Source organism: Heterocephalus glaber, unplaced genomic scaffold, assembly GCF_053883595.1.
Source record: "Heterocephalus glaber isolate CG9 unplaced genomic scaffold, H.glaber_assembly_v1.0 deba00001428, whole genome shotgun sequence".
Classification (NCBI taxonomy): Eukaryota; Metazoa; Chordata; class Mammalia; order Rodentia; family Bathyergidae; genus Heterocephalus; species Heterocephalus glaber.
The window spans coordinates 33,239,910-33,260,214 of record NW_028258293.1 but is presented as its reverse complement, the minus strand read 5'-3'; the positions used below and the strand labels follow the sequence as shown (position 1 = coordinate 33,260,214).

Sequence of the window (20,305 nt, the reverse complement as noted above, 5' to 3'; positions counted from 1 at the left end):
CATTTTATCCACTGTCTACTATGCTGGTAAGGAAAGTCTGAGCCTCTGAGATCTAATTTTCTTTTCTTTTTTCAAAAATAGCTAGAATATTAGCAGCTTCTAGACCACCACTGCCACATGGAAGGGGATAATGGCCAAAGGCAACTTGACACAGGTGCCAGCTGATTTAGTTCGAAAGAAATCTAAAGTTTTAGGCTTTACACGTGAATTGGAAGACTGTTGGGCCACGAGGCTTAAGAGTCGAGTCTGGCTCTCCATCAGAGCCCTGGCAGAGAGCATCTGTAGACACAGTCGCTCAGCCTCTTTCCTGAAGAGCAGTTGCATTTTGGAACCTTCACAACCTCTGCCTGCACCAAGCACAAAGCCATTGCTGGCCTAGAGCCCATAAGGCTTGTGAATCAGGCCCTGTATGTTCTGCACAGTCTCACAGAAGGGCCTTTGTGAAGGACCAGGCAACTGCACTGTGGCCGTGAAGTGCTCCCACCATCACCACTACCAGCTGTTTGCTTTGGATCTGAAAGCCTATTTAGATGGTGCTTGGAGTTGGAGGAGGAAGCAGCAAGCTGGAGCATAGAGAATAAACTCAGCAAAAGCACAGAACAAACTGCAAGTTTTGGACCACAACCCAGAGTATACCCAGGGTGCAGGAGTCCAGCCTCCCCCACCTTCCCCAATTAGAGTCAAAGCTCTAGTCCCATGCAGGCCCCAAGCTCTTCACACACCCCAACCAGACCTGCAAGCCCTTCATTTGGCAATAGAGACTCATCCTCACTTTGTTTTCACACATTACCGGTTTTTAATTAAATTTGACTTTTTCTCACATCTGTTGGGAAAGCCGGTCCCCTTTGGAAGTGGCAAGCACAAAAGCAGAGAGAGGCTGGCAAGAAGGAAAAGCAAATAGAGCAGAGCCCTTTCAATCCCTCCCATTTTGATGGGGAAATGGGCTCGAAGCAGGCTTCTGCCCAGAGAATTGTTCTTGTTTGAGGGTCATTGTCCATGGAGATTAGTCCCCCAAGCCTCTGGAATCCCAGCCACTCACAGAAGCCTGGGTAGGTAGCCAAGTGTGACGCTTGTTCCTGACAAGAAGTTGCTCAGATCTTGTCTTTTTCTCTCTCCTCCCTCGCCCCTCTCCCCTCCGGGGCCTGCTCCCTACCTGCTTCCCCTGCCCACAGAGATCTGCGCTGCGGACTGTGGTGGCCACGGTGTCTGCGTTGGGGGCACCTGTCGCTGCGAAGATGGCTGGATGGGGGCAGCGTGTGACCAGCGAGCCTGCCACCCGCGCTGTGCCGAGCATGGGACCTGCCGCGACGGCAAGTGCGAGTGCAGCGTGGGCTGGAACGGCGAGCACTGCACCATTGGTATGGCGGCCACAGGCCGAGAACTCGCGTAGTCTGTGGGACACCAGTGTCTTTTGGGCCCTGGACCCCCATCGCATGTGGGAAGGGGCCAAAAGTCCTTTCATCTGGTGACATTATGAATGGCTTTTCCTAGACATCAATTGGATTTAAATTCATTCACAATTTAGCATTTTCTACCTTATTCGTCCCAATTTGCATTTCCCAGATCCCAGTTAGTTGGTGAGCAGGCCTTGCTGTTTAGCCTTACCTGGACTAAATGTAGTAGAGCTTTGTGCTCAGGAATGAAGCAGATGATTGCCATTTAGCGGCTGTAGGCAAGTCCCATCACCTCTCTCAGCCTCAGTTTCCTTATAAGATGGGGAGAATAAGCGACATGAAGAGCTTAGCAGAGGCTGGCACTAGTGGAGTGCTCAATCCATGTAGCCATTATTATCAATTGTATTATCTGCTTGGGACAACTCAGGCTTGGCCCTAGCCCTCCTCACCATCTGACCTAGGAGGCCGGCACAGAGGCTGGAATCCCCAGAAAGCTCTCCACAGGCCCCAGCCACATCCTGCATTCTGCCCTCCCCTGTCCTCAGCTTCTGTCCTGTCTGCATTGTCTCCTCTCTTGGGGGCTCCTCTGCAAGGGCCCCTGCTGAAGCAGCACTGTTGGCAGCTTTAAAAACAAGCTGATCACTTCATTCCCCATCTCTCTGCTTTTCCTGCTGGTTTTGTTGATTTTAAACACAGCCAGACGTTTTGCTTGGTTTATTATCCTGGAAAGAACACTCACCGAAAGCTCTTTATTGAATCAACTGGTTTGTATATGTGTGTTTTAACTCCTTCCCTTGGCATTTTTTTTTCAAGGAAAGGCCTATAATCAGATGGTGAGCACATGGCTTTAGAAAGCAGGTTTCCAGGTGCCTCTGTGGCCCCAAAAGTGACCTTGTAGCTCTTATAAAAACTGGAAGACAATCCCTTAAGCTTTTGACAGGGACAAAGGAATTTTAAGCAAATGGAGCTACCTTTTATCTTTTGTGGGGTTTTTAGTCCTCATTCTTTTCCTTTTGCCATTTGCCACCAAGGATTAGTTTATATCTTTGATCCCTGCCCCTGAACCATCACTGTATAAATGGCCATTGCATACCTTACATTTTTAATAACAATGGCTCTACTTTTTTGAGTATTTACTGTATACCAAGCACTGTGCTAAAAGCTAGAACTGCTTTATTCTGTACTCCTAGCAGAGTGAAGAGGCATGGATTACTTTCTTCTTTACAGAGACCTGAGGCTAAAGGTCATGTAACTTAAAGAGGTACAGCAGGAATTGCAGCCTGGTTTTCTCCTCACCAGCTGTCTACTCTGCAGTCCTCACAGGACAAAGCCCAGATTTCCACTCAGGCTCCTTTCTCTCCCCCAAGCTGCGCCTTTTTATTTTTCAGATGCAGTGCATTCCTCTCCTAATCTCCTACTCTGTGCACCCCCCACTCCTAACAAAGGCCCTCCCTAGTGAAGGGTGACAGTTCTCCCTGCTCCTCCACAGCAGAATGTACCACGTTATGTTACTGCACACTGAGAGATGACTTCGTTATGTCAGTGTCATCCTACCTTACCATGGTCCTGGAAACCTCTTACAGAGAACTGGCCTGAGCCATCCCATGCACCCTCTTTACACTGTGCTTTCTCCTCTCCATTTTTCTGCATAACTGAGGATGAACTGACCTTTCAGACTCCCAGCTCAGAAGATGGCCCATTGCTATTTTTTAAAAAAATCAGCCTGAGGACAGCACATTCTGTTTTCACTCCTCTTGCTCACAGACTCCTCAGCTTGTCATACCAAATTCCAAAAAATTTATAAATGTTCGACTCTTAGGAGACAAAACATCTCATCTGAGTCAAATGACTAGTGACTTAGGGACCTTAGTCCAGTCATAGATAATTCATGATAGTGCTTATGGGAAGGCTGGGCTACATCTGGTAACCTGGCCTTAAGAAGGTCCCATTTATTTTGATCTCAAGGAGTCAGACCATTCTCTCTACCTCCCCCACTCACCCTGTTGTCAGTCTTGAAGAAACTTTCCTCCTCAGAGTTGCATGTAGGAAATGCATCAAGGTAAATGTGCACAATATAAAAGGAAGGTTGACAGCCTTAAATACCAGAAAAATGTCATAGGACATTGAAGACATAATGGACTAGTTACAGTGGTTCAGATGAAAGGACTTTGGCTCAGAATTCTATTACCTTTCATAGTCTGGTGTGCATTTTCTTTGTCCTTGTCTGATTTTCCTGCATGGCAATCTTCTGTCTGTGGATCTCTGCTGTGGCTCGCTGCATCCCCACGAGAAACCCAACACCTCAGCTGAAGGAACACTTCAACACCCCTATAGGATAGAGAAGAAAGTGGAATGAAAATTAAAGAAACAGTGGTGGATGCCTTCTCTTTTCTCATTGAAATAGAAATGAGAAGAGATCCTTTTTTAATCTTTGATGATAACAAGTGTTTCCGTATGTTTCCAGGGAAATTCACTTCCTGTGAGGGTCATTTAGAAAAAGAAAATAACTGCTGATGTGAAAAGTTAGAAATCTGAATTGTTAAATGTTTTCTTGTTATCAAATTTCATTTTTACACTGTAAGTTACTACCAATCAGCTACTTCCTACACTGCAGTCTACCCATTTCCCACACCAGAAGAAGACCTGGTATCCATGACACCAACTCAGAGACCTCCAGGTAGTGGAAACAAAAGAGAGGAGGCTCTGTTTCCTTATACACTGCTGCCTCCACAAACAGGAGAGGATGCCTTGATTACCTTACAGAAAGAATGAAGGGTTCAGAGAAGAGCCTAGAAGAATCTAGGCTCCTTATGGCCAAGTCCCCAGTGTAAGAACGTTTTTACCCCAGTGATACTTCCCAGAGCAGATTATTATAGTAGGAATTAAATACTTTCTTTTGGAGGCTTTGTCCCCCTCCCTTATCTTTCATGGAAGAATTTTTGATTTTTCTCAAAAGAGGGTGGTTTTCAAAAGGAGAGGTAACTTGAAAGCGGCATCCTCTTTAACGACAGTATTTTTTTCCCAAATGGCAAGAGCACTTCAGTTTGAAACTTAATGCCTTCTGTTAGGAAATGCTGTCTCTTTGCATCTGGAAGAAAAGTTTATAGTGAAAGTGCCATGGGAAGGACACATGACTGCCTGGGTCTCAGTTTCTCTCCCTGTGCATCACAGAATAGAGTGGCTGAAAGAGATCCCCAAGGGTAAGAAATTCTAGCCCTCTTCTCTTCTGCCCAAAGAACTGAACACTCATCAGCCTGAAGCTGATTCACTTGCTTTTAGCAATATTACATGAAGGAAAAAGGGGTTCTTTATTTTTTGTCTGCTTCCTTAACACTACCAGTCCTACTTGCATATATGGAACCCAGTTTTTCTAGTCTAGAATTTAAGGTAAGATGGATTGATTTGGATGTATATCTCAAGTGTAAAGTCAACACAGTCTTCAAAAGCATATTTTTGGATGTCTTTTCCAGAAATTTTTACAGACCCCTTAAGTTCAGGGCTTGACCTTTGATTTCCGTAGCAAAATCTGAAAATCACAGTTAAATTTAAGAAGGTGTTTAATTTTTTTCCAATTTCATTAAAAACACTGCTAACATTTTGGATCAATTCTATGATGATTATTTTATTCATCTCAATGCCCCTCATCTATGAAGTCTCAAAACATGTGTGCGCAATGCCAGCTTCTGATTACATTTATAAAATTCCAGCCTTGACCCCAAAGCTGTGATTGTTCAAGATACCAGATACACAGAATTATTTACTCAACTTCAGGAAAGCTGTCCAATCATATAAATCCTGATTCTTAAACAAAAGCCTCCTCTGGGAGTAAAGATCAAAATAATACTCCAATGATGCAATTACTTGAGTGAGCAAAACCAGACCTCATGAAAAAGGGAATTTATAAAGAAAGCCACAGAATCTTTTGGAGTGTTTTGTCCACTTTTGAATGATAGTGGTGAGGTTTCTTTTTTGTAATCAGACAATTCTTCATCAAGAGCTCACAAGTTGCCCATGAAATACCAGCACTTGTGTGATAACCCTACGCTTATCCCTCCTCAAAAGCTGAGATCCAACAGGACAAATGGTGACAAGAAAAGAGAGAAGGCATACAGGGATCTACCTCAAGCTATCACAGTGTGAGTTAACTGCTGATTTCATTGGGAGATTGCAGCACACACGTGATAGGGGTGGGACACTGGAGGAAAGCTGTTGGGATTTGTAGGTTCCTTTCAGGGTGGGTTCCATTGGCCACTTATTCACCGAAGAAAGAAGAGCAGGAATGTATCCAAGATGTTAACAAGAACATCTCTTTGGTGCCTTGTCTCCCAAGTCCGGGTGATTATAACCACCACACATACCACCTTCAGTATTGATCCCTGTTTCATCTGGCCTAACATGGAGTAATGATGCAGCTGTTAGAGTTGACCTGAGGCTCTTGGAGGGAAAGAGTGAAAAGCATCTTCCCATGTTCTTCATAACCTTGATAGGGACTCTGAAACTTCTTTATCCCGAGAGAAACTCTTGGAAGCCTTTGTTGGTGCAGACAAATCACTGGTGGAAATTTTCATATTGGTGGTCACAGAAATGCCAAAGAGACCTAAGAGTTCTCAGAGGAACCTCATGCCAAAATCTCAGAGTCTGTATCATAAACACCTATATGCCAACACTGCCCCTGCTTCTCAGATGAATGCAGGAAGATAGTAGGAATTTAGGAAGCATTTGTGCAATGGCAAAGAAATAAATATGGCCCATGAGGAAAGATGACTGTACTGCTAATACCCTCATCCTGGAGTCCTAAGGAGAAAGATACAGGAATTTTGTGAAGTCTTCTGAATCTATCTTCCATAATGCAAACTTAGGAATTTGCATCATCTTTTCTTCAAAGTTGGTACTTCAAAACACAGATTTTAAAGGTTATACTCAAAAACATATGTATCAAGATTTTCAAGCAATAGCAGCAACAACTATGGACCTCTGTATATCCCTTTTATAAATAAATGCCATTGGACTTCAAAGACCCAGTTGTCACTTCCATTTTCAATAGCCAGAGATAAGGAAGCTCTGTTCCATTTCCAGAAATCTCTTGGACCTGGTATTGACTGGCTGTTATCAGCTTTTGGATTCACAATGTAGCTTTGTAGCACAGGAATCCCTTTTGATTTGCAGAGTCAGGGTTTGAAATTTTGAATGTCCTCACTTATCTCCTGAAAATTCACAATGTTGATTTTTCCCAAGCCTACCTCAATCACTTTTGGCTTCTATTGCTTCCTGTGGACTGGTAAAATAAGCAAGCATTTTTAAAGGTATTAAAAACATATTTGCATTTAATAGAGATCATTATAACTACATAATTTTTTTAAATGAAATGACATTTAAAGAGAGAATGAGAGAGCTCTCTGAAGTCAGTCCTGCCTTTCAGGAGATTATCCTACAGAGTAGATTTAATCTTCACTAACCATCAGAGCCATGAGATCACTATCAAGTTTAGAGACAAAGATGCTTTCTTTTCAGAGAACTCCCTCAGTATGGAGGCTGCACAGTGGTATGGTCATTTGGATTCCAATGACCATGATTAATCTAGCCTACCCATTCCTGGGATTGAAACTGAGGCTCACTCCACCTCTTTTATTTTACTAGGCTCAGAGTCATTGTAAGAATTTATAATTAGGACTTTCCCAAAGACTCTACAGACTTGAGAGCTAAGAAAACCACCCAAGCCTGGAGATCCCATGCGGTCTTGTTCTTTGATGGCAAAGCCCTAACATCCTGGGAGATAATATCTAAGAAATTTTAGATCATTTTGTAAAATTAAATGAATATACTTATCTAAGACTAATGTAATAAAGAAACTAAGAATCAAGGAAGTCTTGCCCTTAGCCAGAGATGTTTCCTAGCCTGTTTTTCATGAGGGCAGTCCCTATGTTTCATTTTTTTCATGTGGGAAGTCCCTGTGTTTGGCATTCCACAGCTTTGTTTATTCGCTCCTGCTTAATAAGCCACTCTCCTTCACATTATCTTATTTCCTGCTATCCTGTGGGCTCCATGACCTCTGTAAGAGAGAAGGGACACGTGCAGGCCCTGTTAAATCTCTTCCCATTTTCACGTGGCACTGCAGCCTCCAAAAGCATATTTCATCTTGAAACAGCGACCATATGGACACCTGAACTAAAAACAGAGCTTCCTACCCACCAGCCCTTTAAAGCAAATACACACACACACACACAGATACACACACACACACACACACACACACATACATATATATAGCAATAGTGTCTTTCTGTCCAGAGGATTGAAAAAATAAAATTCATTTTTCTAATGACAAAATAAAGAATGTTATTGTTGTTTATGGAATCTTAGGGCTTTCAGATCAGGCCACACTATTACAGCCCAATGCTATCCTGTGGACTTTCGATTCACATGTGAAATGGAGCTGAGGATGGGTGCTGCCTAGCTGAAAGCCTAGCTCAGGTACAGGAGGAAGTAGCCATCTGTGTAGCCTTTGTGGAAGCACACAAAGGGGTAGGAGTAAAGAGAGAGGCAAGAGGGAGTCCTCAAAGCAGCCTTATGGGAAAGGCGTAGAGGCCAGCTCTGCTCGGAACATAGACAGGCACCCCCATCCATGCACACTCAGTTTATGCCAGAGCAATGTTTAATACTCATCCTCACAAATATACAAATCCTTAGTTTGCCGAATAATTCAAGGCTTGAACACAGCCCCTGCATTGGAAAGCAAAACATATGTCATTTGTCTTTTGAGTTAATAAGCACTGAGAATTGGTCAAGTTTTCTTTTCTTTTTCTTATTTTTTTTGACAGTGACATCCATTGATCTATGCCTCACATTCTATGTAAGATACACAAGGTAGGATTGCATCTTACTTGAAGCACCAGACATTCTGCATTCAAGTTATGTGGGCCCATGTGTACATGAAAAATTTAAGAATGGCAAACAGACAAGCTAGTGGTATATTTGGCCAAAGACTCAGCCCACTTCCCAGTGCCAACAGAGATTATCCAAAGTTTGCATATTTCTAAATTCCAACCTCTTGAGAACACCTCTGTCCAGACAGCTTGTTCTTCGTGTAGCTCTTCCCCTTGTGGGAGGTTGTGTGCTGCTCTGGGTGGACACGGGGCTAAGTTCTAGTTTTCCATAAACTTGGACAAACCTGACAGAGCAGGAGTGTGGCCACTTGTGCAGCTTCCCATTCTTTCTCCTGTCTCCTTTACCCATATGTCTTCTTGTTTATATGATCACATTTCCAATCATTGGATCCCAGAATGAATTGATGTTCCTTTTGGCCTTTCTTGGAGAATGTGCTTGCTCTCCTTCCTTCTCTCCCATCTTGTCGTTGTTTTATTTTTCTCACATGGCAAAGGCCTGTCCCAAACATGGGGCATATCACTCTGTGTCTCCTTAGCACCTGGCATGGTTATCTGGCAGGCAGCACTGAATTTATTTGGTCATACCTTAAATGTCCTGTCTTTTATCTCCCAAGCGCACTATCTGGATAGGGTAGTTAAAGGTATGGTGTTCCTTCCTCTATTTTCTGGTTGTCTTTGTGTGTGTCTGTGTATGAACATAAAAGAAGAAATATGTATATAAAAATGTATATGTCTAGATGTTGCCACGGCCCCAGCTTTGTCACAGTATTCACTGCCCAACTTGGGTGGGTTTTTGGTCACAAGGTGGTTGATATGCCTGGAGTGTCATTCTGTCACTCAGATCTGTTTGTGACATCACCATTGTGCTGTTGTCCTTCCCTGCCCACACACACCCTTCACCCTTTCCACTCCATCTTATGTCATCTTGGGTGTTCCCTGTGGCCCTTGGTCCATCAGAAATAAGATGCTGGGTACCAGGCTGGCTGGCCTGAGAGAGGAAGAGACCCAAGAGCAAGCTGAGAAATCCTAAGGAAAGTAACATTCTGTCGCTGTTGTGTCCATTCATCCAGCAGCCATGCATGGAGCCCCCTACTGTGCTAGGCACAGATGACAGGCTCTGCTGACAAGGGGAAACAAGACTCTGGCCCCAGGCATGGATGGTCTATTTGTTTGTTGTTTGTTTTCCTTTTCAGAGGAGGTCTCTGGCTTTGGTAAGTTTTATCTTTGAAGACTATTTCTGAAAGGCAAAGTAACTCATGACATTTTATACATTTACATGCTTTAGGTGATGTCCAATTTCAAAATAGACCTTATTGCTCTGTGAGTAAGTCTCAGAATGATCAGATATGTGTGCTTTTAAAAGACTGTAAACTCCCTGAGAAATATCATGTCACATTTATTTTTTTCATCCTCAAGCCCTCACATCGCATGTGACACAAAACATTTGTTCTCTGGTTACGCACACTTGCTCTGTAGCCAGACCACCAAAGTTTGAGCCTCAGCTCAAACCCGCACTTGACAAACTGAGTGATGTTTGGTGAGTCACTTCACTTCAGAGTCTTTAATCTATAGCAGGATCGACCTCATAGGGTTAGCATGAGGATTATGTGAAATAATAAATTTTAAAGGCTTACCACATGAACAAGAATGATGTTCAATAAATATGAGTTACACTAGTCTATCATCATATTCTTGTTCTTGCCCTTAATTTGGAGAAAGACTTTATTTGTGAGATTAATTTCTGTAGTTCAGAAAAATATCATCACTAGAACCATGGTTGGATTAGGTCAATGAATCATAACTTCCTTTAAAAGGCAAATGTTTCTTGGCTAAAATCAAGTCTGTTCTCTGAATGATGTCCTGGTTTTGGGGTACTAATTCTAAAAAAGAATTCAGAGATCTGCACCATGCATGCTCAGGACTTGTTGGAGGAAAGCATGTATTTTGCAGTCCAAAGAAAAGCCAGACTTGTTCTCTCTTTCCAATTGTATTGGTAGAGATAAAGTAAAAAATATTCACACAAGTATATTGAACCCCTCAAGTGCCAGGAAATGTGGATACAACACAGCAGAAATGGCCCCTGTTCTTGGAATGCCTGCAGTTTAGCAGGAAAGACGCTAAAATAATTTTAACCTAGTTTAATGATGGGAATGATAGGGGAAGTGCAGGGGCTATTAGGAAGGAAACCACCACCAGGTTAGGAAGAGGCTTTTAGACTGTGAAATTTAGTACAGGATGTAACAGAGCCACTGAAGGTTTTTAAAAGCTAAATGACATATATTTGTGATTTGGAAAAATATCTGACTATATTGTGAAAGAAAAACTGATGGGAAGTATTGAGGACAAAAAGGCCAATTAGGAGATTATTGCAGTTATGTAGGTAAGAAAAGATAATGACCTTGTATGGAGAAATGAATGTAAAGATGAAAAAGTTCAAGGGACAGAAAGGGAAACATAAAAGGGGAGGCATTTGATATATGATAGATGTATAGCAAAGGCCTCTTGTTACTTAACTAAAAAATAAATACCTTCAAGGATTCTGGAAGTCTTTTGGTCACACCTGATGCTAGCTTCGAGGGGGCTTCTTCATAAGCTTAAGCAGAACTTGAAGATAAAGCGGTCCCTTGTCATTTAAAGGGCAATGCTTCTTTTGAAAAGTTTAGCCCTTCTCTAAACCTTAAACTACATTATTTTGGCTCCAGCAAATGCCTGGTGTGAGCCCTTCCAGAAGGGATTGTTAATGTCACTTGGGTCTCTGAATTATTGATGAGCTCCAGGGTTTGTGGAATTAATGAGCTTCCACTAGGGGGAAGGATAGGCATATTGCTTTAAGAAAGTCAGCAAGTCTCCCTGGAGGAGGCTTCCTTGAGCTGGCTGATGGGGGTGCGATTATTCCAGAAGCAAACTGCTGGATGGAGATAAACCTCATTTCATGCACAGGTACTCTGAGGTCCCTCTGAAACCAATGGGGCAGCACAGGCCCTCAGGGTATAACCTGGTCCATTTGAAGAAATTGACTGTGAATAAAGCATCCCTGCAGCTCCATCGTGGGAGCTTCCTTCCCTGGGAACACCTGCCTCCCCTAGCAGCCTCTGAGCAGCACAGAATGTAAGCACTAGGCCGCTGATGGTGAATCTTTTAGAGCCTTCAAAGATAACTGGCCAATTGCAGCACATGGAATAGAATGAATCTGACAGGGATAGCAGAGAGGGGAGAATCCTACAGTCAAATTGGAAAATGTTCTGATAATCAAATAAGCAGATTTCTTTAATAAATACATTGACATTCCATTCGGTGTGACCTTCTAGGGTAAGAATATGGGATGTAATGTTTTCCCAACATATTTGACCACAGAAGGTTCTTTTTGAGGACCTCTTAGAAGCAGTATTTCACAAAGTTCACTCTAAGTATGTAAGATTCTAAGACCCAACTTAAATCCTCTCTGGAACAAAGTAGGGTATAGATAAGGAGAATATTCTTGAGGACTGGAGATACATCTTGTCTCCTTACTTCCACTAACTAACAGAAGGTTTGGCATCTAGTGGATGTCTTGTAAAGTTTCTTGAATTTAAGAGCGGAATCATTGAATCAAGGTTTTGACATTCTCTGCGAGGTCAATTGTGCTAGAAGGACCTCATTGATTATCTCATCCAAATTCTCATGTCATGAAGCAGAAATTGAGGCCAAAGGAAGGAAAGAAACTTTCCCAATTCCTACAATTCAGGCAGAAGATACAAGAATCTAGTTCTCTTCACCCACTGATTCATTTCAACAAGTACATATTGAGAAACTGGTAGATTAGCCAGGGCACTAGATTCGGCCCCAAGTTGCCTTTCTGGAGTTTACATTCTAAGGAGGGAGTTAAGCCATTATATTAATTGCAGAAGTTGATCACTTCATTATACTTAGCATAATCGCTGTCAGAAGGACAGTGTGCTGGAAGCGTGAAATAGTGGCCCCAGCTGGAACTTGTGGCCAGGCCCCTTCACACTGCTGCCCATTGCACTGCACCCCAGGACCATGTCACTGGGTTGTCCCCTCTCTTTATCGAGGTTTGTACTTATGAGGACCATAGCTTCTGATCCAAACTGGCAAAATCTGGACTGTTGTGCAAAGGATTATTTTCTGGTTTGTGAATTGCTTAGTGAAATTGTACAAAGTTAAAACAGATTTAATAATAACAGCTGCCTACTTATGATGCCCAGTTTGCTAAATTACTGGCACATATTATTTCAGTCAGTCCTCTTAACAACTGTATAATTATACATTCTGTCCATTTTACAGTTGGGAAAACTGAAGCTTAGAGTTAATTTGCCAGTCATCACATAAATAGGAGATAAAATGGTGGCATTAGAGTGAATTAAGGCTTATTCAATTCCAAAGTCCCCACTATTATAACATTTGGCTTTTATTAAAAAAAATAGGATTAAATGGTGTAAAATTGGAGCTGCCCTGAAAATCAGAGTCTGGATTTTTTTAAAACTTATTTTAGAAATAATCAATGCAAAGTGCCTAGCACAGTGGCCAGCCATACTAGACCCTGAGTACATGGCAGCCGTTATTGTCATCACTATCCTGAAACATTTCAACCAAGAGTTGTCAAATTACAACCCACAGACCAAATTGAGCCCATCACCTATTTTTGTAAATAAACTTTTATTGAAATATGGCAATGTTTATGCATTTGCAAATTGTGTGTGGCTGCTTTCAAGCTTCAATATCAGAGTTGAGTAATTGCAACAGATTCCCCATAGTTCACCAGCTTAAGCTATTTCTAGGTGGATCTTTACAGAACAACTTTGTTGACTCTGAACAGGACAACTGTCTCGGTTTTCTAGTTTGCCTAGTTTGTCTTTCTGTGAGCCCTACCTCGGATTAAGGTAACAACTTAGAATATTATATGCTTTCTGCCTCAAATAGAAGGTAATGGTAAGTAGAAATTTCAGATATTGTGTTCCATCCATACCTCATCTTATGTAACTTTCTCAGTAGCCCCATACTATGAAAAGACTGGGGCTCAAAGAAATTTAATATTGGGCCGGTGTCACACAGCCTCTGAGTGCTAGACCCAGCCACTGATATGGCTCCCAAGCTTGAGCTCTTAGGCAAAAGATAATTTTTTAATGTTGTAAGAGGCTACATCTTAAAGCAAAACAAAGCAGTCTGCTACCATTCTTTAAAACTAGATACTTCTGCCTCCCAAACTAATTCCAAATATAAATGGGACTCAATTGAAAGCAATTCTCAGCCAGATGGGTAAACACTTAAGTTAAACTTATTGGGGGAAGGGGAAGGCTGTGAATACTTAGACCACTGGTATGGTCTAGGCTGGCTGCCAAGTCAGAATGTCTGGATAGTCACCTGCATGCCACAGTACTGTGCCTGGGACCCACTTTTACAACTTCTCCATCACTTCTGGAGATAGCCAACCTGATGGCTTCTCACCTTTCCCAATAATTCCTACTGTGCAAAGGCCACATAATCTATATTTGCTCCTAAACTTCCGTAGAGCACACTCCTAGGCTTAGAGTATATACTCAAACCATGTTCCTTCCTTTGAATGGAAAACGCAGTAGCCAGGTGGATTGATTGGTTACTATGTTGACCCTCTCAGGTGGAAATGAACATGTTCTTCTCTCTTCCATTAGAGTAACAACTATCAAACATCCTGAAACACTAAAGTTTTGGGTTCTTATTGCTCATCCACTCAGTGAGTGTCTATCATGGGCCAGGTCTGATGTTCACAGCCATTTTCACATTTGTCGTCCTATGTAACAATGATAAGTCAATTTTCCCTTATTTTGTGGCAGAAAATGCAGTTTGCAACCACATTTATAGATGTTTGCTACTTATAATACTGAAACACATTAAGCTTTCTAGCTGACAAGTGCTTTCATGTCCATACCTTTCCCTGAGACCAGGCAAAGGCAGAGAGAAGGGACAAGTGTATTTTGATATTTTGATGGCCCCTCGGCGAAGGGAGTGGCCATGTTGTTGAAATGAGGACTTGAATGAAAACCAAATGGCAAAATGAGGCTGAAATGACCTGTGAAACTTAACATACTCTCAGACAGATTCTGAGCTGCCAACACAGAGAGGTTTAAAAAGGTGATGATTGGGCTGGGGGTTTAGCTCAGTGGTTTTGCCGCCTGCTGCGCAAGTGCAAGGACCCGAGTTCGATCCCCAGTCCAAAAAAAAAAAAAGGTGATGACCAAAACCCTGTAAATCTATTTGAATAGTGATAGAAACTCCCCGCCTCATCCTAGGGTCAAAGCAGAACCAATGCAGAGTCTAAATCTGCCTGGCTCTCCTTGATTAGATCAGCCTCAGCCTCTCAGATGGGTACAACTGTGGTAGGGTTCCGCTGTCTTTTTCCTATCCCTTAGCGGTGAGTTTTTTGCTTAAACCAATATGTGTCTTTCTATAGGCTGCATGCCCCTCAAGAATAAGAACTGGGTCGTAGTCACCTCTTTGCCTCTAGTTCTGAACCAGGGAGGTGCTTAGCAAGCAACAGGCAGATGGAGGAGTAAGCAGAGCAGCTTGCCTATAGCTGCATTTGCACACATAGACGGCACGAGTTTGTCTGTCTCACGATAGTCATTGGAGCTCCTCTGGGGCGCAGAGCCCTCTTCAAAGTGTAGTGTAAACATGATGGCAAGAAAAAGAACCAAGCCCTCTTCTTCAAAGATAAAACAGCTGTTTAGGAGAAAATAAGACAAAATAAATGAAACCCCTGAGGTCCAATAAAATTGACCTAGCAACGAAAGTTGAAAAAAGTTGAAAAAGTCCTTTGGAGCAAGGTCCAAAGAAGTACTGAGGGACAAGAGGAATAAACAGAAAGGTGTTTCCTTTGTTCGAGACACCCACTGGGGAAAGAGGAGCACAGGTAAATGACCAAGAAGCAAAGACCAGGAAAAAGCTCCGCCAATCAGATTCTAGCAGACAGATTCATCCACTGACAGCAGCTCCAGAATCATGATCTCTGGTAAAAATTGGGGCTGTAGATGCACAAGGCAAAGGCTTCATACCTAACCCTGTCCCATCTGACAGCAACCTTAGCGAGTCCTTTCACCGCTCTGAGTCTCAGTTGCCTTCTCCGCCCCCCTGGGCTGTGTGGCATGGATGTGCTGACTGATGTGAGAGCACTGCATAAGCTGGCAGGTGGAATGTGAATGTGTGTGAGGGCAATTGGCCCTGGGCTGCTAGACCTTGACCCTGTATCCTTTGTCTTGCAGAGGGTTGCCCTGGGTTGTGCAATGGTAACGGCAAATGTACTTTGGACCTGAATGGGTGGCAGTGCGTCTGCCACCTGGGCTGGAGAGGAGCTGGCTGTGACACTTCGATGGAAACTGCCTGTGGAGACAGCAAAGACAATGATGGAGGTAGGATTCTGGTACCCATGGGCCCAGGCAGCGCCAAGGGTGAGGTGCCCAGAGCGGAGGGTGAGCCATCACTGAGTTAATGGGCTGTAAACACCAGCTGCCCAGTTGGGGGTCTACAGGGAAAGCAGAAGTGTACTCATGTGGCCCAGGGAGTGAATGCATATCACTAGTTCCTTTTGTATCCATTTAAATTAACTAATATAAATAAAATCAATTGCCATTCAGCACCTGGTATAAATAAAACACAGAGAAGAGTCTTCAAATAATTCCATAGTTGAATGAGTTCCCTGGGAAAGGTATGGGTTCCCCTTGTTGGGGGTAGATAAGACGAGATCATCCAATTCTGTACCGCAGAACCCATCGTGGTGGGGACACAGGATGCTTCTCCACTGGAGGGAGATTCAGTTACCTTGGTAGGGTCCCTTCTCCTCCTCTTCTAATGCCAGCCATTCCCAAGCATACCAAAGGACACCTCTATCTGCACTCTCTGTCCTTGTGGGTTTGTAATAGTATTTGCCTTTGCTTTGGATTTTTCTTTTCAAGTGCTAGACATTCAAAACCCAATGAAGGAGGGGCTCATCTTGTAGAATGAAGGGACCTGGGTTCTAATTCCATCTCTGATTTTGACTCCCTGTGTGTCCTTAGGCAAGCTATTTGATGTCTCTGCATTTCACTCTCCATATTTATAAAATGAGGCAGTTAGACCATAAGGACAGTTCTAGTCCTTCTATCAGTCATAGAATTAACCTTCATATTTCTATTATATAAACTGGCATAAATACAACCATAATGTGCTCTACTTTCCCACCTGGAAGATGCCTGATTTCACCAATCTCAGGGTGGTTATTAGGAGAATAAAAAGATGGAGATATAAAAAATCAAAACAGTTAACTCTTCTTTTTTAATGATGGCCTAAAATTTGGCCTAGTCCACTTGTGTTTATGCAGCTCTCTTTGATTTCTAGTATACTGCAAAAATCAGCCAAGAGAAACTCAGCATCCCAACCTTTGGAAACTTTCTACCTAGAAGGTTTCTAAAATCTCAAAGCACCATAAGAAAAAGCCAACAGTATGACCTTGCTTTGAGTTATTCCCAGCAGCCTAGAAGGGGCTCTTTTGGACCACTGGTCTTAGTCCAAGCCAACCTGCAGTCCTCCTGCATGATGCCTTAGTCCAAGAAGCAGAGGCAGGCGGACCTGATGCAGAAATTCTGGGTCCAAAGGAGCAGCTGTCAATAGGTATTTATGGGCCTTTGTAGATATCAGGGATAGATGGTGCATACTCTCCTTCTGAGATTTTGCAGTGTTGAAATATCTCTTAATCAATCTGAAACTTGTGGAGTTCATTAATTCTCGTGCTGCATAAATATCCAGAGCTTCTATTATGGTACTAGGCTTTATGCCAGGACCAGAGATGAGCAAGTCATGTCCCTGCACTCCAGGAACTCAAATGCAGGAGAGAGACCCAAAGTCAAGTGTTAATGGGCTGTAATAAGCGCTCTTGCAGGGTTGTATGCAGGTTGCTGTGAAAATTGGAAAACTTTCCTCTGAAAGGTGATACTTGAATAGGAAGAAGTTTCCTGCAAAGGAATAGGCTTTCCATTCTGAGATATCATCGTGGGAAAAGGTAGGGCAAAGCAAGGAAGAGCTCCAGATTCCTTTCTTCAAGCCAAATAAAGAGCAATCATGTTTGCTCTTGATAGGAAAGAAGTGTCAGCCTACATTATCTGTGTGGTTTCCTCAGCATTCCCCTTTACTTTGCCTGTGTGGGCACGGTTCCAGTGACAATGGTAACATTCATGGAATAGAAGAGAAGGAGAGAGGAGCCACACCATTAAGTCATTCCCTTCTCAAGCATCCAGGATCTTGGCCAAAGCCTCCAAACAGCTGTTGAACATCTGGGCAGCAAAAGAACTGAATGTCTTTGGGAAATATGGAGAAAGAGCACATTCCCTCATCACACATGCAAATATAGGTTACAAAGCAGGGTTCTTTTATTCCGTCCATGAAATGCAATATCAGTGTAACCTCTGTTTGCCATACTTCAGAGCCAGCCTTCCCAGCATTAGAACTCACTAGTGTTTATGTGAGGCCTGAGCACACAGTAGCCCACAGCCTCACTGCTTCAATGGGAGAAAGAACTTGTCATAGGAAATGGGGTTGACCTGTACCAGGGGAATGGTGCCTCCTCCAGCTGCTCTGAGAGATGAGCCAGCAAAAAATGGAAAAGAACAAGCAGAAAATCCCCAGCTGTGGGAAAATATACCTCTTCTGTTTTTTGAATATGTTATGGACCAAAATTAGCATATTTTTAGCAAAGCTATACAAAAGCACTGTAATGTGAGTTCATTCACTCACTTCACAAATGTTAACTGGTTGTCTCCAGGGCCCTGTCCTGGTCACAAGGGCTCCAGAAATAAATAAGACATGGTCCCTGCCCTTGCAAAGTTCATAATCTAAAGGGAGAGAGAAACAGCAGGTAATTACAATACAGTGGATTATTGCTGTGATAAAAGGATATCCATTCATTCAACTGATGTTATCAGGTGCCTGATCCCTACCATGGGCCACGATGATTGCAAATATAACCATCTGGGGAGGACAGATCATCAATCAGCCTTGGTTTCTCAACTGTGAAATGAGGAAATGCCTCACTTCAGGGCCCTCTCAGTTCACTGGCTCTCCAACCGTATTGGGGGTGGGGGAGGTGGAACAGAGGAAGGTACAGGGGCTTCCTTCTTTGTAGGGGTGCACAGATGAAGTAACCACAGGACCAGAGAGGGCAGGGCACATCTCCACTGGCCTCTTTATCACACTGGGCCTTCCCTAACCACATCCTGCTTTAGAGGAGACAGAAATAGGGCAGGCTCTATGCAGAGCATGAGAGTGGGCCACTTTTCAGTTCAGTCCAGCACACATGTGTTGGGCTCCTGCTGTCAGCCATGCTCCTTTGTGAGGGAATATAAAGATCCATGAGCACAGCCCATTCTCTCCCTCAGGAAACCCACAGTCACTTGGGAGAAACTGTCATCCAAAGGACTAAATAAAATGAAAGCGGAATGAAATAAGCACCTTTATTTCAGTCATAATAAGGAATGTGGCATAATCCCAGATAAATAACTCAGCGCGGAGGGAAGTAGTGTTACAGTTACACTGAGTGGTTGTGATTGAAATGACTTGGGGGTATGAAGAAGGAATTAGTAGAGTTGAATGGACATCAGAGTAGAGTTTTGCATGGGACATCAGAGAAACCAACTTCTGCTCCTTCCTTCTGCTCCCTTCATGTTGTAGACAGGGAAACTGGAGCCCAGACAGGAGTTGTGATATCACACACTACAGAGTCACACCAACTCGGCCCATAGTAGGACCCAGAATCGAGCCATTGCATGGGCCCTTGTGCACCTAGAGCATTTCACTTTCTCCTGGTGACATTTGCTCTTGCTGAACATGCTGTGAGCCCTTACTCAAACCCAGATAGGTCACAGCAGTGCCACAGAACCTACCAGAGTGTGATAAGAACCTGAATGTTATTTCACAGTCTGCAAACCAGTTGTGCATCTCCTCAACAATGCTATGAGGAATTGGCATTCTTATCCCCTTATTGTTTCCTTTGGGTGTAGACCCAGAGCTTAGCTGGTCGGTGCAGAATCTGCCAGAGCCTGTAAGGCCCAGCCACTTAGAGTAGCTCTTCCCTCTGCCCAGGCCTCGGACTTGTGGCTCCATCATATGCCACCACCACATTTCAAACTCTCTGAGGACTTTCATGTCCTCTTTTTCCCAATTTGCTAGGCTGACAGCAACCCTTTCAAATTAAATGTGAATATCAAGTTTCATGAAGAATGCTATTTCAGTGTTTTTTAAATGTGAGGCAAAAAAAAGTTATACAATATGGCTGAGTTGGGGGTAGCTTTATTGGTTTTTGTTTTTCATGTATGGCTGTTGTCTAGATTTTAAAGCAGCAAACAGATCCTCAGTGTGACTCAGTAGTTGCTGTAGTTCCTAATCCTCGGTCAGGCTGCTCCATCCATCTAGCCTGCCTCTTGATTTACCCACTTACTGTGAATCTTTCTGTGTGCCACACTTGCCAAAAGTATGTGCCGTATTCATTTCCGATGGGAAGCCCTTTATGATGTGCTGTCAGGTGAATCTTCTCATCTAATCCCCACTGACCCTCTCACAAGGATGTTCATTCCGTGCCCATTTCACTGTTGGTGAAACTGTGCCCCACACATGCTGGGACTGTAAAATGAGGATAATAATGAATACCTTGTAGGGTTGTTGTGATGATTATAGCGTATTTAAATTACCTAAGAAATAACACAATACAAAGATTAGAAGTACAGGATCTGTACTCAGATTCTCTGGATTCACTTCCTAACTTTCCTATTTGCTGACTGTGTGACTGGTGTCACTCAATTTCTCTTGAGGCTTAGTTCCATCTCTTGCGAATTTCAGTTCTCTCTCCTGATCCTTTCTACCTTTAGAGAAGTATGATTTATTATAAACAAGATATTTATATGTAAGTAACTATTTTTTGAAATTAGACTGACAATGTCTATAAAATTTTATACTCTTTTTTCATCTAAGGTTATAATGTTTTTCTCCAGACAATAGTGGATTTTGACCTTTTTTATTTTCTTTATTGAA

The 20,305-nt window shown here is 42.9% G+C and overlaps 1 protein-coding gene and 1 long non-coding RNA gene across 33 annotated transcripts in view; one reads left to right on the top strand and one right to left on the bottom strand.

Annotated features, from left to right (window-relative positions):
* Positions 1 to 20,305, top strand: part of Tenm4 (teneurin transmembrane protein 4) — a 2,854,999-nt gene that overhangs the window by 2,735,468 nt on the left and 99,226 nt on the right. For 29 of the 32 annotated variants that reach the window (XM_087211381.1, XM_087211391.1, XM_087211392.1 and 26 more), the window contains 3 exons: positions 1,173 to 1,358; positions 8,893 to 8,919; positions 15,514 to 15,660. In XM_087211381.1, the coding sequence (XP_087067507.1) occupies positions 1,173 to 1,358; positions 8,893 to 8,919; positions 15,514 to 15,660 (360 nt within the window). The remainder of the gene's footprint in view (positions 1 to 1,172; positions 1,359 to 8,892; positions 8,920 to 15,513; positions 15,661 to 20,305) is intronic. The other 3 variants (XM_087211378.1, XM_087211380.1, XM_087211395.1) reach the window with 1 other exon arrangement.
* On the bottom strand, positions 1,572 to 9,083 carry LOC110346701 (uncharacterized). Its single transcript, XR_015451359.1, has 3 exons — positions 8,864 to 9,083; positions 3,583 to 3,722; positions 1,572 to 1,705 (listed from the first exon to the last, which is right to left on the bottom strand). It is a non-coding gene; the product is annotated as an uncharacterized LOC110346701 (long non-coding RNA).